The 25,095-nt window shown below is 37.2% G+C and overlaps 1 protein-coding gene across 1 annotated transcript in view; it reads left to right on the forward strand.

Moving 5' to 3' along the window:
* The first annotated feature begins 3,367 nt into the window (after positions 1-3,367).
* The window catches only part of RORB (RAR related orphan receptor B), a 195,656-nt gene continuing 173,928 nt past the window's right edge, over positions 3,368-25,095 (forward strand). The window contains exon 1 of the mRNA XM_024252412.3: positions 3,368-4,024. Within this exon, the coding sequence (XP_024108180.2) occupies positions 4,018-4,024 (7 nt within the window). The 5' untranslated portion in view covers positions 3,368-4,017. The remainder of the gene's footprint in view (positions 4,025-25,095) is intronic.

Raw genomic sequence — 25,095 nt, forward strand, 5'->3', positions numbered from 1 at the left:
ACACTATATAAATAATTATTATACTGTATTGTTTAGGGAACAATGACAAGAAAAACATCTGTACATGTTCAATACAGACACAATTTATTTTTGCTCTGCTCTTGGTTGAATCCACAGTTGCGGAACCCATGGACATAAAGGCCAACTGTATACTTAGAGCTACGGAGGATATTGGAGGTAATCTAAACAATTTCTACCCTAGTATAGAAATCTGTACACTAGAGCATCTCTAACAGAACCTTTCATTCAACCCTTTTTTGGATGCCTTCAGCAACAGGCAGCTCAGTACTTCCCTTCCCACTTGTAAAAGGTTTGAATGTTAAAAGTTCTTACATTTTTCTGGCTTTTCCAATATTTAATAGCAGCTTTATATCTCTTTCTCAATTTTCACAACCACACAGCTCCCTAAATAGAGTTAAACATAACGAATCTTTCAGTCATTCCTAAATGTAATATTGTTATCAGTGTTGCTAATGTCCCTTCCAGATTCTTAATTATTTAAAATATTCCCTGACCAGTGAATATTCTGACTTATCAGCTCAGAATATTATGAACTATGACTTCCTGTTTAAGCCTTTTAGGATTGAAATAATCCTAAATGCCGTGGTCACCCTACCTGGTTGGCTTATATTAAAACTTTGCCTCTTTCAGGATATTTGTTGTCATTCCTATTCCGTGGTACAGCTCAACCTGAGGGGTGCTAATGTGTCAGAAAAACAGGTAAGCAGGCAAGCCTAAGTGGAATCTGATGTCAATTCTTGAGATTGAGGACAGTGCTACGTGACCGATTGTCATTTAAATTAATCAAAATGTAACTATCAACTTAGAAAATCCTTCAGGCCCAGAGCGAAAAGCAGAGTTTCAAGCTTATAGGAAACCAGACATAATCATTCAAATAAAATTACTGATACTGTACTTCATAGGAGCAAGGACATTACAGTAATGTATTATTATTATGCCACTTGAAATATGATTATTTGCTGGCAGGTAGGTTACAAAACCATCAGATTATATATACGTGCTTTGTGAGTTCTTAAAAAATACTGACTTCTTTCATTCAAATTCTTAATATTTATTTTAAATAAATGGGCTCCATTCAGTTGAAATAAATGTGAAAATTATTAGAAACATTCAACAAACCAGTTTTTAAATTTTTAGAAAGATCCAAAATGTCCCAGGCCGCCACATTATAACCAATGATTAGCATTTAAAGAGAAAATACATACTTTTGTATCACTGTATATAGAGATTATATACATAGTTTTGAAAAACGAAATAACATAGAGTCTTCTAATTAATAATTTATCCAAAAATACTCAGAAGGAATTAAGAAATATGTTCTAAGCAAAATTATGCCTTGTTGAAACCACAAAACAAAGAAAATATAAAAATGTATCGGGGGTAAATACTTTTTATACATGTGTTGACTACCTTTTTCAAGGATTACAGTTATTGCAGCATTAAAACAAATTTCAGAATTCAATAAATGTTTAGAAAGTCAAAATTACATAAATGTTTAAATTTTTGAATTTTGAAATTCCTGTTTACTCTAAAGAGAAATAGAAATCTAAAATGATAACAACAACAATAATAATTAGACAATGTTTACAAAGCCTTTGGAATTTTCAATATTCTTGTGTCTCTGCTTGAAGCAACAAAATTAAAATGATATAGTCTCAATTTGTTTCTTGACTATTTTATATTCAGTAATTTTTAATGAAGCGACTAAATTAGGCATAACTTTGTACAGCTTTAACGTAGTTATGATGAATATATTTTACTTGATTAAAAATGATAAAACCAGGGAGCCTTAAATATTATCTTAAAAGATTAACTACTGTGTCCATTACAAATCTAGGAGAAAGATATTTATAAAGGAATAACTATTCTGAACAGTAACTTCCTTTTGTTCATTTCATTTAATTAATGACTCAATCAACTTTCACTCTTAATACTAAAATTTTCCTAAATTACACATTGGTTTGCAAATGGGATGGCATATAGCAGGGCTACGTCAATTTAACACTGGTGAAAATTCAGCAGATAATTCATTTTTTATTTAATCAGGAAGGAAAAAACTACTTGGCAGTGTAGAGCGACCTAATTAACTAAATAACTGCCAATTCTACATTGTCCTTTGTGTTACATGACATATCATGAATAAATACCAGTCAAAAATCAAATTATTTGGATACTTAAATGATGATGAGGCCTGCTGCCAACAGGTATGCTAATGAGTGGACATCTCCCAGCCTCAAGACTGAGTGAATGAGGCAAATATTTTCACCTCCCAATCTTTTAGGGTGTTCAATTAACTCAAGTATTTAAGAAGTTCCCTACTATTGGGAAGGAAGTAGATGTAATCATCTATATGCTTATTTTGTCAACTGAGGAGGAAAAACTTGCAAAGGAACAGTTTGGATATATGTATTAGATTTTTATCAAAATACAAATAAATGGTCATAGATGACAATTTTCACCTAAGGAATACAAGTAAGTTTATCTATGTTCAGTTACCAATCGCCTCTAACTAAAGTTAACAATGTCTTCCTTCTAAAACCTTTCTAAAGAGCACCCTACAATCACACCTTCTAGCAACAGCCATTTCTCTTGAATTAGTAAGGTGGCTACACCGCCAATTTGAGCTGTTCTCCTTCAGTCCTGTAGTCCATCGCCAGGGGAGTCTCCAAATGCTAATAAAAATCAATTTCCAAGACAAAAGAACACATACACGTTTGTTTTTTGTTTTGTTTTGTTTTGTTTTAGAAGAGGGCCAGGGAGCATCTGACAGACGTTTTTAAAGGAAGGGGACAGCTACTTGCATGGGACTGCATTTTAGTTGTGCTAAAAGTGATCAAAGTGGGTTTGCATTCTTCTACCACCAACACCCAAACCACCTGCCCACGGAAACCCCTGCCGGAGACCGAAGTTTACCCAAACAGCGCCCGGCAAAGCGCTGCCATAAATTCAAAACTAACTCTGCCGGGCCCGCGGGGGTTGCGAGACAGGGACCGAACGTGAAACCCGGGGAGCCCCGCCTCTCTTGCCTCCGAAGGTTTTCCGTGATCAGTGTCCCCTTCTCTGCTGGAGTCGGAAGTGCCTGTCACCTGCGGATCTGCCCGACTCTCCCGGTCGGCCCTTCTTCTCTGCCCAGTTCGGACAGTCTTGAATTCCCCGTCGCAGCCCCGGCCGCCTCGGACTCCCTGGTCCCCAGCCCCCGCCCCACCCCCCGCCTCCACAGCGTCCCCTCCCCGCGGTCCCAGCCTCTCCAGGCGCCGCTGGGCGCTGATTGGCGGCTGCGCTGACAGCAGGCGGGGCCTGGAAGTCGCGGCCAAGCCCGCCCTCGCGTATAAGCCCCTCTCAGCGCTCTCTCTCCATCTCTCCCCTCTCTTTCTCTCTCGCTGCTCCCTTCCTCCCTGTAACTGAACAGTGAAAATTCACATTGTGGATCCGCTAACAGGCACAGATGTCATGTGAAAACGCACATGCTCTGCCATCCACACCGCCTTTCTTTCTTTTCTTTCTGTTTCCTTTTTTCCCCCTTGCTCCTTCTCCCTCTTCTTTGTAACTAACAAAACCACCACCAACTCCTCCTCCTGCTGCTGCCCTTCCTCCTCCTCCTCAGTCCAAGTGATCACAAAAGAAATCTTCTGAGCCGGAGGCGGTGGCATTTTTTAAAAAGCAAGCACATTGGAGAGAAAGAAAAAGAAAAACAAAACCAAAACAAAACCCAGGCACCAGACAGCCAGAACATTTTTTTTCACCCTTCCTGAAAACAAACAAACAAACAAACAATCATCAAAACAGTCACCACCAACATCAAAACTGTTAACATAGCGGCGGCGGCGGCAAACGTCACCCTGCAGCCACGGCGTCCGCCTAAAGGGATGGTTTTCTCGGCAGAGCAGCTCTTCGCCGACCACCTTCTTCACTCGTGCTGAGCGGGATTTTTGGGCTCTCCGGGGTTCGGGCTGGGAGCAGCTTCATGACTACGCGGAGCGGGAGAGCGGCCACACCATGCGAGGTAAGCGAGTCTGCGGGCACCGAGGCTCCCCGAGTCCGGCCAACTCCAGCCAGACGGGGAGATGGGGGAGGGGAGGGCACCCAGCAGAAAGGGAAAGAGGTTGCCCAGGCGCAGTTCCCCGAATTCGCTCTCGCAGGTGGGGCTGCAAATGGCCTGGGCGTAGAAAGTTGCGGGAAGGTGTTGATGTCTTTCGGGAGTTCTGGAGGGACGCGGGAGGGCGCTTTTTTGGAGAGGGGAGACAGGCTAGTTGGTTCCTACCAGTCCTTGAGTTGCACTGAATCTTTTTTGCATGTCGCTCTCGGGTGCGGAAGCGGACGCGGGATGGAGAAAGCCGAAAGAGGGATGCCTCTGGACAGGAGCAGTTTGGAAGCGCCCGGCGCGCAGTGGTCGCCGGCCGGGTTTGGGCGCGCGGGGCGCACCGGCCGGGGGCAGGGTGGACACGCGCGGGCACACACTCGCCAGGTTACGAGGCCCACTAGCGTCCCGGCCAGCAGGCATGTCCCTTCGCTGGAGTAGCAAACAGAAGAGCAGTGCTGCGAGGCTGGACGCGGCTAAGGAAACAGTTAGTTCTCCGGCGCGCGCCTTCGTGCCGGCGCTGCGCCCTGGCCAGGTCCTCGTGCCCGAGCCCGCGCGGCCCAGGGAGTAGTGCGACCCCGGAAAAGTTGTGATGAAAAAGTTCTAGAGGCTTGGAAAGGCCACACTACTCACGGCCGGAGAGTCATGGGCTCCGGCTCTTTTGTCAGATAAAGGGCCCGTAGTGGAAGGAGGTGCTGATGCACCCTCGGGCCAGGACCCTCGCAGTCGCAGGCGGTGGCGGCGGCTGGACCCCGGGGCGAGCTGGGGTCTGCGGAGATGCGCGCCAGGGACTATAGCGTTACGCTTGCTCCGGCTGGACTCTGGGCCTCTCGAAGGACTGGAGGGTGGGTTTCGGGGAGTCACTTGGTCTCCTCTCCTGCCTTGCCGGAGACTTCAGGTTTCCTTCGCGCTGTGCTCGGCCTTTCTTCACTCTTTTACTGAAGAGCCAGGCGGGTGTCCGCTTGACATGGGGATTTGTGCAAGCTCTGGGCACCCACCCCCACCCCCAGTCTCTCTTCCTGGCCACACCGCGGTTAATCGGGGGCTCTTCTCTATCCTTCGCACAACCCCTGGGTCTTGACAACAGGAAGTTGGTAACGGCCAGTTCCAGACCTTCTTGCATCCCAGACCCGGAGAGAGGTGGTCTAGGCAGGGAGCACTTAGGAGAGTTGGGATGCAATCACTGGTCTCCTCCTTCCACTGAAAGTGATCCTCTCCCACTCAGCCCCCCTACCCCCTAGAGGAGCACCCCAGGAGGCAGCGGGTCTCACTCCCACTCCCTCCCGCACCCCGTGAGCCCCGAGCCTGGACTCAAGGGTTTGCTGGCTGGACGCTGGGATGTGTCAGGAAAGGGAAGGAGAAGAAGGAACGGAGAGAGATTGTCCATGGGGGAGGGGGTTGACTGTAGATAAGAAACAGGGACGTCCTGATGGGATGGTCTTGATTGGCCGGCTCGCTGAGAGTGGGGCACCCGTGTGTGTGCGCGCTGGCTCCAGCTGATTGTCCCGGTTGGGGGTTGGTTACATGCTCCACTGTCTAAATTCTTTCAAGAAACTATACTTGGGCAATTGGCGAGTAGAGAACCTTGGCTTAGTAAGAGACGCCCGGTCTTTTGTTTTTCTTTTTCTAGCCCATCTCACCATCCCATCCATTCTTTCGGTTTCCCCCGTCCCAGTCTGGAGCTGCCAGTTTGTCCCTCCCCTTCTTCCCTTCTAACTTTCCCCCTGTGGCTGGGTTCATACTTTCTGAACGTCGGAAACTATGCACCACCTCAGCTCGGACCCAGCACTAGGACCTAGGGCATAAAATCCGCTCACTCCTTACATCGTAGAAGGAGTGCGGCGCGGGGTGGGGATGGGTTGTAGTTTGATCTAGCCTCTCCTGAAGGAGCAGTTTGCAGATGACTGTCCTGGTTCGCCACGGCCGTCGCTTTGAGGATTCCAGAAGCTGGAAGGATTGAAAGCCAGGCGCTGGTCCTCATGCCCACCTTGAGAAAACCAGTTTAAGCCCACAGACCTATCAAAGAGGGCGCCAGCCTCGCCAGGCGCCCTAGGACCCCTTACAACTTCTAGCTTGAAGCAGCTCTCAGGCGGCCTTAGGGGAACGCGCTGGAGAAAATGTAAGCTTAAAAGATGACCAGGTCGCTCTACCGCCATTCCTGGTTGCCCTTTCCTGACCCCTAGTGTCTTTCCTTACTACCTCTTCATATTTTCCCCGGACAGTGCCCTTCCACAGTATGAGAGGCTGTTCCATAAGAATGTGATTGAGAAAAGATCCAGGCTACTCTGACGTCTTGTGGAGTTGGGAGTTGAACTTGAGAGTGAACTTGAGAAATGAAAGCGGGAAAAGAATCAGCTTTCGCTCGTGCAGGGCTACTGAGCACCCTATGTTGGGAGAGGGGCAGTTTTTGACCTGGGCTTTACCGTGGGCCCACTGCATTTCCCTCATCCACACGGGCGCGCTTTCCATTCCCAGGTGGTCCTAGTTAGCGCCTGGGCTCCACAGTCTGCAGCTGACAACTGTCCTGAATCAGGGCGCTTTGCGCGACGGAAAGGTGATCTGGGATTCAGTGGTCTCCCTGGGGGCCAATCCGGCAAACCTATTCCCACACCCTACTGCTCCCGCGCCTAGGGCATTTAAGAGACTTTATCCCCAGAGAAGCTACGGGGAAAGAAAGGGGTTAAGAGTCCCTGATCTTTGACGTCCTTGTCCTGCCCCATGGCTGAACTGAGTCCCGGACACAGCGCAGTGGCTTACTCTAGCCTGGGGCGGAGGAGGTTGTATTTGGTAGCGCACAAAGCCTTTCATCCTTTGTCTGTGAGAGGGTACCACAGAAGTTCTAGAGAGGCTTCTGCGTAGATTTCATTACTGAAAGGAATAACTTCTGAAGGCGGAAGGGAGGACCTTTAATTGGGCCCATCACTAGGTGAGAAAGAAGTGAGCCGCGGTGTGGGTTTCAGGGTTCCTTCTTGAAAGATCTGTGGGCTGTTTATTACACAGGGGCGCGGAAATGGTCGGATTTTTCAGTCCTGCCTCCACGGAAAACCCTGCTTCCAAAAACAGGGGCATAGATGTCGTCGCAATCAATAGGTGATTGTCGCTGGGGCGGATTAGAAATCTGGTTTTATGCTTGCTATAAACAAGGATTGGGCTTGGCTGTTTTAAAGTCTAGTTTTCCTCTATTATTTGCAGGTAGTTAATTTTTACCAAGTGCTAAACTTTAGAAAAGAGGCTTCTTGCTCTCAGAGGTATGGCAGCCCTTCAGAAGTATGGAGCTCTGAATGTCCTGCTGGCAGGGCCTTTAGATTACCTAAACAAGTTCTTTCTCTTAATTTCCTCCACAAGTTCCAATTAAATATTTCTAACCAACATTCCACCTCCCGCAATTAAAAAAACATTGCTGGAAGGACATCTCTGTTAGTAGTCCATTAATAACTGCTCATTAAGTAATCATCAGTAAGCTGTCTTCATTCCAAGAAATGTAATTATTCAAACAGTTTAAAAAGAAATCCTAAAGCTGTATTCCAACTATTGTTGAAATAATATATAGCCATAAGAATAAAATATTTTCTTAAATGGTTACATCTAGCGACTCTCTCCTTCCTCCCCCAGCATCATGGGTGAGTTTGTAACAAGTATTATGACACAGAAGTGCTTGACATACTGGACTTCTGGGATAGGTATTAGTACCACCAAGGCTTTTACTTTTCTATATTTTCTGACAATCACGAATTGGGAAACCAGCAGGAAAATGTAGATAAAGAAATTTTGAACAGCAAACTTTATAAACCTGAGGGACACAAGATTAAAACTCCTTTCTTGGCATTTACTTAAAACTTACTGATCTTTGGATTTTCCATCAACCACAGTATAGCTTTTGCTCATTAGAGAATCCCTAAGAGATGAGTTTTTGCATCATTATTAAAGTGGTTTATGTGATCATTTAATATAAATAAAAACATTATTTTATACTCTTAACCAAATATGAATGTTAACATTTACTTATTTTGGCAGCAATTTGATAATACTAAACTATGATCAGCCATAAAAACAACTATTCAGGAGTGTATTTGCATAGATTATATTTTAAATTTCAGTATTTCCAAGCCATGAAACCTAATTTTACAGAACAAAAATTTTACTACACCAAATTACAAAGTTTTTGGGTTGGTCTTCATGAAAATGGCATTTAAATCTCATAATAATACCTACTTTTTTCCCTCAAAAGTAGCGTATACACAGTTGTCAACAGGGATTTAATACGATTTGATACAAAAAGCTTTTCTACATAAAAAGATAAGTAAATTGCTTTTTCAGCTATGACATCACCTTTTATAAACCTGTATTCACCTTTTAGAAATACAAGACGGCCTATATGGCTTTTAGACCTCTCATTACAATAGTTCTAAGATATAAAAGTATAAATCACAGCGTATTACTAGATTATTCCATTGCAATGAATAATACACCTCTAATTTAAAGTACATATTATAGCATTCGATTAATAGTTTAATATTATAACTTTAAAAATTATTAGTTAAAAAATTATGTATGCATGGGTCTGCTGGGATTCTGCAAATTTGTATATAAAGTGAGGCTTAAAATTGTGAACAATAATATCAGTGCCACTGTGCATTGGTGAAATTTAAGCCTTACAAGTAAACATATTAGGAAATAAGAATTGATTCCAAAGTGAAGACTGTCAAATTCTGGCCAAATTGAAACAATCAAAGGTTCATGAGCACATACGTTGTGAGTGCAAAAGTTATTAGTGATTGAGGTGACATCTTAATAATATGAGGATAATTTCTTAAGACTAAACTATTTCTGTATTTATTCTACAAAGACAAAAAAAGTAAAGACTTTATTTGTACTGGCATTCATTTAATTAACATTAACAAAACATTTATTGTGATGTTAAAATATACAGAAAAGTAAACATTAGAAATGGAAATTGTGCTTAATAATTAATGTATGTTTTTTATTCTAGTTGTAGTTCTGTTATTCTATCTATTCTTATCTAAAGGATAGAAATCAAGCTGACCAATGAAATAAGTCTTTTGTGATATAATGAATGATGACCTTTGATGAAATAAGCACTCTAAACAAAAAGTATTATTCCTGTAATTTTGTAATCATCTTCCAATTACAGCTTTTTGCAAATATTTATCTTACTTTGAATAGAATCTCTGACTTAACAGAATCCCCAGCAGATAATAGCAGTCTTTGGAGGCGTCTGTTGATACACACTGATACGCAATATGTATATGTATGTGCCTATAACCACCCACTCAGACAAGGAGAATGAATATTTGAGAGAGAAAATCATTCTTATCTTTGCTTTCACAATCCAGACTTCCAAACTCAAACATATTTAGAGAAACAGAGCAACTTTCCAGAGCATTCAAAGGGAAGATATGAATACACGTGGTACTAGAGTCACATAAAAAAGAAACTGTTAATAACATCTATTTATAAATAATCTACACAAAACTCCATTATACTACCTAATGATAATTAGAGGGAAAGGGAATCAAAGAATTCAGGACTGCCAAGTAAATAAAATATTCCCTCTCAAATTAAGCAACAAATTCATAGATAACAAGGTTTATGCCATGAATTTGAAGGATGTCTCCTTTGTAGCACAAGACAAAGGAAGCATAGAGGAATAAATATTGATTGAACTAATCATCTGATGAATAGAAATGAGATTTACCAGTGCACCAATATAATAGGCTATGTTAACTAGTTCTTTCATAGCGCATATGCTGCCCTTTCAACCCCTGACCCCATCCATTCAATTCTTAATGAGGGAAACCACAGGTGTTATAACGGCATTTATAGTGAATCAAGCTACATATAATAACCATGTGGTTAACTAATGGCACTGGGGGTAGATTCTTATGAAAGGAAATATTGTGATCATAATATGACAAAATTATTGTATATTTCAAACCACTTAGAATTTTGGGTTGCTCAGGTAACCTCTAAAATATGTCTACGTGGCCATTAATATCTCAAGTCCCAGATTTGGTGGCTCTGTAATAAGTGCAAATTTATTAGTGCATATCTGAGGAGCAAGAATTATTCAATATATATTCTACCCACATTGTTGTACACCTTGCATAGTAAGCATTTAAAACATTTAAAAAATAACACTTAGAAGGTACAGTATTTTAAACTCAATATGTCATGCATGCTGCTTGGTTAGTAGTTATTTTATAAATATTGTAAACAGATTACAACTTTATGGTAATAATTAAATGATACACTTTGTGTTAAATTTACATTAGAACATTCTTGAAATAGGCATGTTTTTACAAAAGCCAAAACGAACATCTTGCCTTTGCCAAAATATAAGGCTAAAATCTTACTCAAAAATATGTTCTTATAAAAGAACAAAAGTAATTTGCTTTGATTAAGCATGTTCACCTCTGCATAGTAAATATTTTATTAACTGGCTAGTAATTTAATGCTGACATTAAAATTACTAGAATGGGTATTTACTAATGTCATTTCTGTGTGATTAGTTATGATATCATGTGGTCCTGGCTAATTTAGAGGAATCACGGACATCAGTAAAGAAAGATCAAATTAATCTGGTTGTTTACTAAATTATGCTTTTCTTACTACCCTACTTATTACTTTGTGCTCATATAAACCAAATATCTTGGCACTGTGGAGTATATGAAAAACTTGGGATGCTTAAAGAAAACTGTTACATAGTTTACCTCATAGTAAAGCTTTTTTCAATAAATAATTGCAATAAATTAATTTTAAATTGTGTGTTTAAAAAATTCACACTCAACTGCTCAATATAGAATTCTTCTTTTAAAGACTGCTACACCATTAACTAAATTTCACTAGATTATGTTGTAATCATGTGACACCCAGAGATATACAATATTTTAGGACTGAATTAGATGTACAAATGGTATTCTGAATTTAAGCACAAAATTATCCTTAAAAAAGAAATAGCAAGAGCTTTTTAAAAAGGCCTTGGCATTTATAACCAGAACTTGGCATGAAATAAATGAGTATTATTAGCTGCAAAAAATGCAGATTTATTTAATTTTAATTTTCTGACCAGCTTTATTTTGTTTTGTTTTGTTTTAATATTTTCAAATACAAATGTCTCTCCTTATCTGAAACCAGCTAAGCTTGATTCTCATCTGTTCTGAAAACTTTGTCAAACTCATTGATCAACTCTTTTTTAGGAGCCCAAATTAAGATATACTCTCAAGTAAGTACAAGAATGATACCATCTTCTCCAAAATATTTCAGTTTTAATTTTAAAAAGAATAAGCTCAAAGATGATGTCATCTTTTACAGCCATATATATAAAAAGAAATGTGCATGACTCACATATTTATTTATTAAAGATTTATTGAATACATCCACCCAAAGTAAGGTACAGGGCTGAACCCCAGGGATGCTCAGGTTGATAAAGCACAGTCAGTAGTCGAAGCTAGGATCAAAGAGAAAGCAGAATGGAACATGGCAAGCACGCTACCAGAAAGTCAGACTAGCTCTCAAAGGGGAAGTGATGTTTGAGATGGGCCTCTAAAGATAAGTAGAACTCCCTCTTTGGGTTAATTTGTTCATCATAAATGAGGTCTATTAAATTACCGTTAGTTGTACTCCTCAGTTGCCTTATATAGTTGGTGTTATGTGAAATTGAGTTTATAGTAGAACTATTCCAAACAACATAACCTGATGTAGCACAAATAATAGTATTGCTCTCAAAACTTTTAGTAGTAAAATTGTTCTCAAGTGACAATTGAAAACAAAATCCTTTAAGGCAATTTTTTAAATTACAAAAAGAAAGTATATTGAAGGTGAGACGAGTATCAGTGTAAGGAAGAGGGTACAGCTTGTTTTAAAAAAAGTATCACCAAGAAAAAGAAAACGTAAAAATACTTTATAATATCTATATACATTTGTTTTTATAAGGAAAATTATTATTTATTTTTTAAAAAAGGAAATGACTGATGTATATTGAGTTTCATTTTGTTTAATACTATTATCTGAAAGTAGCGATAGCTGCTCTAGAGAGTACCTTAGATTACTAGATATCAAGTAGAATAAAACCCATTGAAGTAATAGAGTATGTAGGCCGTATCTGAGGGCCACAATGATATTCTTCAAATTCTTCCATTCCACATACTTGGATATAATACTGTACTCTGAAGATTAAGTTATAAAATCAACACTTACTGACTTTTGAGCTATTCTCTTTCTTCAGCATATTTAAAGAAGGAAAATTCTGGAGACTCTTAGTAATAAAAACCTGAGTGTGAGAGGCAAATATTAGCTGGTTCCATCCCAGCACTGTGAGTGAGTTGCTGATCAGGCTGAAAAAAGTGTCCACTACAGTCCTCAGTTAAAGCTCAGTCATTTTGAAAGGATAGTTTGTCATTCTGGTCTTACACATTAGCTCTTGTGAACTTAGTTAACATGGGTCCTCGTACTAATGTCTGATCTACTCTGAAACACTGGTAAGATCAAATTTCTGAGACCACAAACCTGAAAAACAGACTCTGAGCTGGGATAAACTCACATAAGCAAATGCCTCCATTTGAAACTTGCAGGCAGCCAAACTGTCACTCTTGGCCATAACCCTCTGCATTAGCATGAATCTCGTCTTCAAATTTCCACATAGTGGGCAGGACCACAGAGTCATACCTTTTAAGTCCTGAAACACAAACAATTGTTTTAAATGCTGAATATTAACTAGAATATATTAGGCTAAGGAATTATGCCCTTCGGTTGTAATAATATCCAGTTAACATAGTGGTTATGGTGATTCCAGATTTTTTCTTGGAAATAGAAGAATTCAAGAAGTGCATGAATGATTTCATTTCTTGAGGCTTTTCCAAAAAGGTGAAGGCTTGGAAGGCTCCTGTAACTTTTACTAGCCTTGATTAAACAGCTATTTAATAAGACAACCAGTTTTCTGGATACTCATTCCCCCATGCCTTATTGCAATTTGTCTCTGGTGTTCCTAGCTTATGTGACAATGGACACATACAACCACTTCATGTTATGCCTGGGCCAGGGTACTATTCTGTTTGGTGAATGGAGACTAAACCATTGGAGAACAGTCGTTTTACTTAAAGTGTTACATATAACTTGAGTCTAGTGTTTTTACTCTAGCTTTTATGTAAATATGCATCATACTTAGTAAACAGTAAACCGCTATTTTGGTTTTTCCGTTAAAAAGCGATTTAAAGACAATCTTATTAAATAGAATCAAAATGTGTTGTTGCCGGTAATTTGCTCTGAGAACATGAAATGCAGACATACTATTGTTATTTGCCTAGTGCAATGAAAATAAGTGAAACCAGTTGTATTTGACAGGCTACATTTAAAAAGTTTCATTTCACCTCTCCAAGGAAAGGATCACATAGTACTTCATATGAGTTTGTAATTCTGCATTAGTATGAAAACTCATATTCTAAGTTTCCAAAGTAAAAATCTTATCATATAGCTTGAACCAGAATAAACACTCAAATCATATTTAACCATCCAGCAGCTGTTGACTTCCAGAATCCAGAACTAAACAAGAACACACAAGTTTCAAGAACTTAGACATACTGAGTTTCTAATGAATAACTGGCTTTCATTATCATTGCCAGGACAAATAATAAAATTATTACACAGAACATTTCCTGTTAACTTGTATATAAATTGTGCCTGGCCCATGTAAAGGAATTAAAGACTTTTAAAGAAAGGAGAAGAAACCTTGTTCCAAATTTCCACAGTTGTTGAGTATGAGCAAATGCCACACAGTCTGGTAGAATAGAGGAACATTTGTTCAGGAAAAACACATCATATCGTTAAGGTACATGCTTCTTGGCAATACTTTGTTTTTTACAAAAATAAAATATTTTAAATAAATTATTTAGAATTTTTTAGGATCTCAACTTATTAATCTGTTTGCTCTAAAATTAAATTTAAAACAAACAGTTCAATATGCTGAGTTTTTTTCCCCACTTAAATGCTGACTACTTTTAATAAGCTTAATTCTAAGCAGTTTTATCCTTGCATATATACTTTCATTCTTGTGATTTCAAAAAAAGTTAAGTACCAAAGGAAAAGAGCTTTTGGAGTAAATTATCCCAAGGACAACTCAGAAATATCAATAATGAGAATCCTAGTCAGACAGCATTAATACCCTTCCAGTTGTGTTTTTGCTTTGCTTGCTAATATAAGCAAAGATAAGTTCTGGCTGTCACTCATGTCAGAATAAATTAAAAATTATGTGATTGGTTTTAGAAAGTGTTCTTTTGCAGTTCTTTTGCAATAAAATAAATTGATTTGGAATTTTTTCCACCAAAATTGTACTGTATCTTTATGTTCATTAATGATTTTTGAAAGGTTGTCTAACATGGTTGATTTGTGTATTGATTAAGAGTAAAAGCCATACTTTTTAAAACTAAAATAATGCTTTAAAAGTAAAGGGAACTATCTGACAGAGTTGTAGGTGACACCTTCTATAGTGAAGAAGGTTTAAATGTAACTCAGCGAATCTTAAATATTGAGTACTTATGATGTCTAAGAAGCAATACCCTCCAAGATAACAGTCTGAAGCACAACAAAACTACATCTTATAAAAGTCTTAAGGAATTCCTTAGATAATATTTGTCTCATTTGAATTTCTCAAATGTTCAATATTGATTATGTCTCATTTTCTTAAATGAGAAAAATCAATGACTTGGTCATAATTATTTGTTAAAAGAGACTAGTATCAAAATTTGACTGGAAACAAGGGTTCCTGCCTCCAAATCCAGTTCTATTTTTATTAATCTATGCTCTCTCTCTCTCTCTCTCTGGCCACACTATTTTTTGCCACCCCTGTATTCGTAGTAGATATCCCTAATCAACCATGGCATTAATACTTGCTAAGTCTGAATGCAACCTCCGCTACCATTTGGCCAGCATTGGCCCTTAAGATAAAACTTGTTACCACAACTCTCACCAGTGTTTTGACCACATGAAGAATAGAGAATAATACAGTAAAACTATTATTTAATCACAAGATCCCCTTGGGTAAACCATAGTTCTCCACAGCTTTCACTCCCAAAATAATGATAGTGGCATTTACCAATCTCGGGAAAAACTAAAATAAAGTAAGTATTATAGAAAAATCTATAGATTCTGAACTGCATCTGTCTAGTCAAAATAATAACAAATTCAAAGTATAAGTAGTAAATTTTTTATCTTTCCATAATTATTCCCTTGAAAGTTCCAAATATTTAATTTTATAAACAAATAGATCTCCTTTTATATATATTTCAAAATTTTGAAAAAATTGCATATTTATAGATTTTTTTCCTCACTAAGAATCTGTATCCACTTTAAGGCAGCGATTTTATCAGAAATAGCTATGAAGACAATAAAAAATTTCTCTTCATTCAATAGCCGACATGCATTTTTAGTTTGTGATGTGAATGCACTCATTTGACCCTCAGCTTGTCAATTCTTTCCTCTAGTTTTTATGCCTGTTAAGAGGCGGGTTCTCTATCTTCAGCTATAAACATTTCAATGAAAAAACTGTGTTAATAGCCTAGCATACCACCATTTATCCACCTGAGTTTAATTAATTTTGTCTGATTGACTGAGACTGGAACTCTCATCAACATACTATTTAAATCAAAGGCCTATTATCATCCTTCTATGTTGTGTACAAGCATAAGATGTTTTCTTAAGGAAAGAACCTTGACAACATTAAGAAGGTGCCATGTCTAATTGTGCCCAGCATTATAAAGAAAAAAAAATTACATTTGACATTAATTCTAAAGAAATGCAGAGTTCTGCTCCTCCTTAACAATATTGCAATTTAATTTGTTTTGCATTTTGGCTGAAACATAATATTCCTTACATCAAGCTATCATTTATGCGGTTAATTTTTATGCTTTCAAATGAAGTTAATTTGCAATTCTTTAAAAGCACAGTTATTAGTCTACTGTTAGTGATTTTTCAGGCCTCTTTAATGTAAACTGCACTGTAAAAAACATAGCTTGAAATACCAATCCTACTCTGTCATTTATTCCACAGGACTCCAATTGATCGTATTATAGAATGGTCCTGACACCCACAACTTGACTAAATTTGACCACAGATGCTATTAGAAAGAAAATGAGCCACACTGGGTTTCTTCCTCTTATATTTAGTATCTACTGTGTTTAACAATATCGGGTTGGAAAAGATTGTACACTTACCTCAGGTGATCCTCTTTGTTTTACAGCGTGTAAAATATCTTTTTTGCTTGCTCCATTTTAGATAGTGGTATGTTTCTTCATATTCACTAATCCTGTCAGCCTGCTCTGCAGCTGCTCTTAAGGAAAATTCTGAAAACATTTAAGAGAGGAACTATGTAAACCTGAGAGGAGCTGACAGATGCAGTCTCATCTCTACAAAATGTAATAGCAGTTAAAATTTATAATAATCTCTTGCCTGTGTTTCATACTCTATAGCTCTCAATAAGCTTATGTAGCCACTGTCTCAATGACACACCCAGCAATCTTGTGAGCTACGCAGGACAGGTATGAATAGGAATGTGCCCAGAGCACCCAGATCAAAGAAAACTCTAAAATATAAAAGAGTGCTTTTTAAACAGTTTTAAAATGCAGTTTCCACACTTCGAAAAATTGTACCAAATCAAAAATATAAATATTTGATTTATAAAAGGAGGAAATATAAGTGGTTAATAAACATTTGAAAAAAAGAGCTCAATTTCACTTATTAAAGAATGCAAACAGAATGAGTAGCATCTTCACCTGTCAAATAATAGCAGTTGTGATGACACCCTCATATTCCGTAGCAGGAATTTATAGTGGTACAGTCTTTTAACTTAAACCCTTAAAAATATCATACTCTTTAGCCCAGTAATTCACCCTCTGGGATCTTTCCAAAGAACTAAACTAAAGGACAAAAAAGACTTTATACCTAAAGACCTGTGCCTAAAAACGTATTGCAGCCTCACAGTGATGTTTAGGGAAACCTTAGTTATAATGCTCTTTACCACATACTTTCATGTACTATGTATTCACTGTGTATACTATTATATACTCATGATATACTCAATGCACTTCACTGGCATTAAGTCTCTACATGTACTTAATAATTTATTTTAGGTACTGGGGATAAAATGCTGAGCAAAAAAGACATCATCCTGACCTCACTAAACATAAAGACTAACAAAAAATCAGTAAAATGCAAAATTGTATGTACTATATGATTTAAATTAAATAAAAATTCATAAAAGAGCAATCGAAGAAAACATAAAACTGTTAAAAATCACCCCTTGATATTAACATCTTAGAAACTGTTTTCTTCTTCTTTTTTTTTCTCTCCTTTCAACTTTTCCCACACAGTCTCTGTAGATTAGTTGTAAGTGTCAAAGTGTGGGAGGCGCAGTGACCCAGGCCTGTGGTCCTGGCACATAAGGAGGCTAGGGCAGGAGTTCAAGACCAGCCTGGGCAACATAGCAAGCCCTAATCTATATAGTAAAAGAAAAGAAAAAAAAAGTGTCAAGGTGAATGAATGTTCAATTACTCTGGTATAGTAATAAGGCTATGCTTTATCTTTCACTCATTGTGTTTTAGCTCATCCATTTGCCTGAGGTCATCTAGTATGATAATAAGGTTAAAGTTGAAAGTTTAATGGCTGATTTATAAAATTAACTGATTTGATATTGCACAACTACTCTTTCCTTCATCATCCAACATTTATCAAGGATCTATTATGCACCAAACACTATCTTAAGGTTTGAAGATACACAGGTGAATAGGATTCCATCCCATACTCTCAAGACCTTAGAGTCCGGTCTTTTTGAGAATCGTATATTACAGTTCACAATAGGTACTAGAAATAGCAATAATACAAGTGATAACAATAATAAGAAGAAAAAGGAATTAAAAAAACTTTTTCTATCATTGAGAAAAGAAGAATTCTGCCTTATTAAATTCTTTAACAGTGGATTGATACTGTGCTTTTTGTCTCTAAAGGCTCCTAATTGGGGAAGTTTATTTTAAATGTTAGAGGAAAGATCAGGATACTCATATAGAAAAGTTAGTCAGCTAGTCTTCAATTTGTCTCCATTAAACGAGCTTGCATCTATCCCCTGACAAAGCTGCAAGACTGCAATTCCTAAGGATGTTAAAGAATATCAACACAGACATACCAGTTCTCAAAATATAAGATGAATGATGAATTGATTGCCATTGGTGGAGTTGTGGGAATGCTTTAAATATTCCTACACTCTGTGGTAAATGAAGAATCTCAATTTTCTCATAAGACTGTTATAAACTCATTGGTATTTAATAGGGCAGAATTCATTATGATATTCACTGCTAAAGTAGTCTTCATATATTAGTACTAACACCCCTAATACAGTGATTCAAAACAGGCAGTGATTTTGCCCTGCAGGAGATAAATGACAATATCTAGAAAAATGTGGAGTTGTCACAACTGAGAAGATGCTACAAACATCCCATAGGTAGAGGTCAGGAATGCTGTTAAACATCCTGCAATATACAGGACAGCCCACAAAGCAAAGAACTATCCTGTCCAAAATGCCCATAATGCTGAGATTGAGAAATGTTGCCCTAGGACTATATGAAGGTTTTCTGAATAGAATCACTTTAGGATCCTCAGTTTTTTTGTGTATTCTCTGAGAAAGCTGCTTCCTCTTTTCTGCCTCCTCCTTTACAATAATCTCGCTTCCATTCCACAAAGAAAGATTGAACTCTCTCACTCATTTCAAATATTATTATGTGCATGGTTCCCAACATGGAAAACTTCCATTGCAGTAAAAAACAGACAATTTGAAATATTGATTTTGATGTTGAGAAAATGATCGATTTTAATGAATGAGCAAAATCGTCTTTTGCAAGTCAGGTAGTTTCCTTTACTTTCAATGAAATTGAAGGAAGATGCATTCAAATGATCAGTTATTGGTCATTAAAATAGTTTTTGATAATAGAATGCTATGTGATTTGAGGCATATATCTCAGAATGAGTTTAAAGAAGTGAGTTCAATTGCTGTGGCAAAATTAGTTCCAGTTTCCTCTGCATATTTTTGTGAATAAATTTTTCAACACTTGTATTCCTAAAAACGAAAACATAAATAGAATCGATGTGAAACCCCATTACATTCTAGTAGTAAATAATAGTCAAGCAAAAGTACCAGAATTAAGTGAAAGAAAAAACCTCGCTCTGGTCCATTAACAGATAATTTTTCTTTTAATATTTATTCTTATATTTAGTATTAGGTTGATGCAAAAGTTATTGCAGTTTTTGCCATTACTTCAGCAAAAACCGCAAAAACTTTTGCACCAACCTAATAAATATAAAATTTGTAATATATTTGTGTGATTTTTATCAATTGTGTTCTAGTGATAATGATAATAAGTCAATCTAGAAGGAATTTTAACTCAGAACCTGTGTTCACAGAGAGAAAAATGGTTAAATCTAAAATATATACTTTTTTTTTTTGGAGAGTGGTATAACCTAGTAACTAATAAAAGACTTTCAAACATGAGAATTTAGACATTAGAATAAAATCATGTGCAGTAAGTGAAAGTATGAATTCAAGGAGAAAAGTAGATATTGTAAAATTTCTGTAAAAGAGTTTATACATTTTCTTTTCAAATGTATGATATGGCTATTAAAACATTTTGAGATATAGATTCCATTGGTATATTTAAATAGAAACTCATTAGTTCTATTTTAATATATAAAATCTAAAATGCTTCAAAAATTACATCCTTTGCAGTGTTATTGTATATACTATGTAATCTGCTTTTACAATAGTTCTGAAATGGAAAAGAATGCCGTAGGATCCACAATTCCTATTCCACAGGGTTCAGCCATGGTTTTTCAGGTCCATATTAAACATGGTATCCTTATTGCTTAGAAACTGCATTAGTCAAGTACTTGGGCAACAACTATTGCAAACTCTTTGAAGAACCCAGAATGATAATTCATTCTTCGTTAACTTTTCTTAGATGACCAGGCACAATCATATCTGAGAAGCTTTGGACAACAGCTACTGCTTATTTCACTCAAGTTTTTGAAAGTGCTAGTTTTCTGCAGAAATTGTGAATAACTACCAACCTCAGAATCAGCAACCCTGAAATCGAAACATTATTCTCCTCAAAGAGACACTTCAGTACATTCCACTAGACCACATATCTGCAAACTTTTACGTAAAGCCCCAAATAGTAAATATTTTAGACTTTGTGGCCTGTGTGGTCTCTGTTGCTCTGACATTGTAGCACAAAATGTCAGAGTAGCGCAAACATAGCCACAGTCAATGTGTAAATGAACAATCATGACAATGTTCCGATAAAACTTTATTTACAAAAACAGGTGGCAGGCTAAACTGGAGTGGGCAGTAATTTGCTGACCGCAACACTTGACTGTTAAGTCCCTAAAGACAGGATATATGTCTTATTAAACTTAGTATTCCCATCACCTAGCACAAAACCTGAAACTCAATAAATGTTGAATAAATGAGTAGAAGTATTTAAGCCTTAAGAGGATAACAGTATATTCAAAATATGCTAAATGATATTTATATAATATATATTTAATAATATATATAAATACATATATGTAAAATGAATGATAGTGGAGAATAAGACAATTGTAAACCTCATCGACCTTAGATATTGGCCAAGGAGCCCTATTTCTAGAAGTACTAGGCAGCTTGACCACAGTTACTAGAATGAAGCTATAGTATTCAATTATTTCAATATAATTTTGTATATAATTCAATACAGTTATTTCAATATTCCATTGACTAATAATTATTCAACATAATATTGAATAATTAATTAACCCTCAAGTATAACTTCTGAACCCCTTGAGGTCAGACAGCTTTGAATCCTCAACTTCAACTCTATATCTTCTCCATAATAGGTCATCGAAAATTCAAGTTAATTGTGAATAAGGAAAAGTAAATCAAAACCTAGCCAATTAATAAATCAACAAACATCTGGTGTATCTAGTATGCTGTAAGCATTACATAGTTGTTGAAAAAATCCAATGAAGAAAATGTATTTATTCAACAAACTAACACCATTATAGCACTTACGTGTCATGTTTGCGTCTAATTTCTAACAAATATTAACTCAGTTAATCCTCACAGCAAATTTCTGATTAAACAGTGTTTATTATTAGGTCCATTTGATAGATGAAGAGGCTAAGGTACAGGAAAGTTAAGTAACTTGTCCAAAGTCACACATCTAGTAAATGGCAAAACTGGAATTCAGACCCAGGCACTCTATCTCCTGAGTCTGTGTGATGTTTCCTCACATACCATCTCACTGAATATTATTATACCCATTGTGTTTTTTACATAGCTGTGGAAGGTTGATTTGTTCTTTCAGGGGAGTTTTTTATGAAGGAGCTCACCCCTTTTTCAATGGGAGCTAATTAATATTTTATTTTCTCAAACTTTACACATAACTTTTGAAGATTCTTCCAAGAATCTAAAATAGCTAAGTCTTTCCTTGCCCTCCCACTAAAAAATATGCTTTCTATTAGAAAAACTCAAAATTCTCAAAACCCACCATTCCAAAATGCTGTCACTTTTCTTGCAAAGTGAAGCTATAATGTTTCAAAATGACAGATGCAAATTGTTAAGTAAGAGTACAACACACTATGGCATTGCCAAATGACACCTGTAACCAGTAAAAGCTGGATGAGTTAAAAAGATCAATATCCCAGTGATTAGGAAGAACTCTGTGAGAAGTCACTTGAGCCAAGCTTTCAAATTGTGTAGAATTTTATTGCCAAAGAATCACAGAGAAACTTTGCAGGTGAAAGGACAGAGGGAACAAAATCTTGGCAGCAAAAATCATGTGTGTGCACCACCTCAAATGAAAGAAACAAAGCATAAGAGAGAGAACTAACATTGACTCTACTCTATGTGTCAGATACTGTGTTTGGTCCTTGACCTCCTAGGGGGGCTAGTTACAATCCCAGGCATGGAAGTAAAGCAGTCCAGGTACCAATGCCACCTCTACTGCTTACCGTGCTACTTAATTTCTCTAAGCCTCAATTTTTTTGTAAAGTGAAGATAGATAATACCTTCATCGTAGGCTCATTGTAAGAGTTAAATCAAATTAGATAACATCATAACATGCTTAGCATTGCACCTGATATTTAGCCCTCATTAAGTGGCTTAACATTGTTCTTGAATTTTTATTGTCACACACAAAAAAGTGAAGTATTGTTATCTCTACATGGCAAATGAGAAAGCTGAGGCTCAGACAGTCTTAGACTAACATCTATAATATATGTATAATTACCACAGTACAATAGGCCTCCAAGGGAGTTCTCACTGGGAAGCGGAGATTTGGTTATTAGAAGAGAGAATTGAGAGATGCTGAAATGTCAAAATAGGAGTTTTGTTGTACTGAGATAAATTGAAAATGTTGGGGGCCTAGCGTTTGAACTTCTGAAAAAAGGGAAATCTGTGCCTGTTCCTGTGTTTAAAACTTGCCTCTTAATGATTTAGGGGTCACTGAATAAAAAGAGGAGTCAAGCATGAAGCAGAGAAGCAGTCTGGGGACTTGGTTTGGCATTCAGTGACAGCAATGTCAGCTTAACTGACATATCAGTTACCTCCCTAAAACCTGTCTCATAGTAAGTGTCCTCCCTCCCATCTAACAGTTCCCAACATACCTGGTGCACTTGATTTGAGTCTGGTGTTTTTTCCTTATATTTATTTACATTTGTTTAGCACAATCTGGTTGAAAAAATTTATAGACACAACATTTACCAAATATAAATTGCAATGTTTCCTCACATACCATCTCACTGAATATTATTATACCCATTGTGTTTTTTACATAGCTGTGGAAGGTTGATTTGTTCTTTCAGGGGAGTGTTTTATGAAGGAGCTCACCCCTTTTTCAATGGGAGCTAATTAATATTTTATTTTCTCATACTTTACACATAACTTTTGAAGATTCTTCCAAGAATCTAAAATAGCTGAGTCTTTCCTCTCTCTCCCACTAAAAAATATGCTTTCTATTAGAAAAACTCAAAATTTCATCTGAGTCTACTTTCAAATGCACATCTGCAAAATGCATGTGTCATCTTTTAAAAAAACTGAAATTCTCTCATCATTTTTTTCTCAAAATGAATCAATGTTTTTCTTCATCATTTCATTTTTAAGATTCCCTTTATTCCCATGATTCCGATGTTGTTTTCTGCTGTAACGAAAGGTACTGACATCAGGAGATCTAAATTGTGAAACTTATGTAACTTGCACTATACTCGGTCCAACATCTTGTGGTCTAATTAAATACAAGCCAAGTCAGTTGGCAGAAAGGTACGGCGTGGTGGTGTGGCTATTAGCACCTTGTTAGCAGTCAAAAACCTGCTTTCTCAGGCAGAACCTATTTCTGAATACAAAGTTTTATATAGATTAATGCTGTAATGTTTGAAAGGCATTTGATAAACAAACTTATATTTGAATCTGGAAATAGAAATACTTTCTTACCAGACATTTTAATCTGATCTTATTTTTTAAAAAAGGCTAGCCCCATACTCTAGTAGGCATTGCCCTAAAACCATTGTTTTACCTTTTAGTGTTTAATTTCTAGAAAAAGAAAAAATTATACTTAAAATGTCACTATGAGAGAAATGATCTTGGAAAAAAATACTATAAATGTGTAATACAAATAAAAATAAGTTATAAGGTTCATATTCCCTGGCATTAGTCTAAATCTTCTTCATCATAAGTAATTCTTGTTGAACACTCACTATGTGAAAAGCACTGTGCTGAATACTTCATGTGAATTAGCTCAGTTAATCATCAGAATAAACCCTTGAGATTAGTAGTATTTTTATCCCCATGTCACAGGTGAAGAAAATGAAGCACAGAGAGGTTAAGTCATTTGTCCAAAATTACCCAGATAGTATTTGAAGGAACTGGGATTTTAATTCGGATTTTTAACAGCTCTGCCCTCCCCATTACAGACCTATGGCTGCAAGATGCTTCAAGCTGACCTCTTCCTCTGGGTCTGTCTCATTTGTCTCAGAGGTCCTTTCTGGGATACATCTCCCTTACTCTAGTTAAGCCAAAGCTAAGTGAGTGGTCTAGGAAAATGCACTAATTTATCTTCTTCTTTAAGTCATGCATAAGATGAAAGCTTCCCTCCATGGCACTGTTAATTGAACATGTGAAATGAGAGGATGATCGTTCAAAAACATTGGAAAGCATGTCTTTCTACCGAATGGGCATTTAAAAAATTGCTGCCAATGACCACACACTGCAACTGACCCTAAGACAACCTGAATTAATTTGAGAACATGTGGCTCACACCTAAGTGCAAGAAGTATCCAACGTAGTGGTACTTTGCTATCTCACAAAAGACAGACTGTCTTCTGGGGGTTCAGTGGAAAGACTTCTAGAATTTAAATCAAGAGGCGTGTTGTTACCCTTAACTATGTAGCCTGTGCAAGTCACCTCTTTGCCCCCCCACCCTCCTCATTTCTGAATGAGAATGTGGGCTGTGGTTGTCTCCAGAGTACTTTCCAGCTTTCAAAGTCTATAAGTTCATGCCCTCCAGTATAAAACTTTTCTTAGATTGTTACAAGGATTGGTTTTCGGTTATTTTAGTTTTTGAGGGAACAGGAGCTTTTATAGACTAGGTAACCTGTCCAAAATCAAACAGATATAAGATGTGCCACTGGGATTCTGCCTTAGAACCATGTAATTCCAAAATCCTGAACTACAGTGTCCTTTGTGATTTTAAAGTCTAGTAGACCTGTCCCCTAAAATATGCTTTTTCTGCAGCTTGTTAGAATTACAGTTTTTACATAGTCTCATAATCTTACAATACACCAAGAATACAATATTCATTAGAACTACAGTAAGATAAGGGTCACGTATATCAAAAGAAGAGTATAGCTTTTCTTGAATGCTATGATAAAGTATATTTTACAGAGAAATTCAGCCTAGATTTTATTTA

Source organism: Pongo abelii, chromosome 13, assembly GCF_028885655.2.
Source record: "Pongo abelii isolate AG06213 chromosome 13, NHGRI_mPonAbe1-v2.0_pri, whole genome shotgun sequence".
Taxonomy (NCBI): Eukaryota; Metazoa; Chordata; class Mammalia; order Primates; family Hominidae; genus Pongo; species Pongo abelii.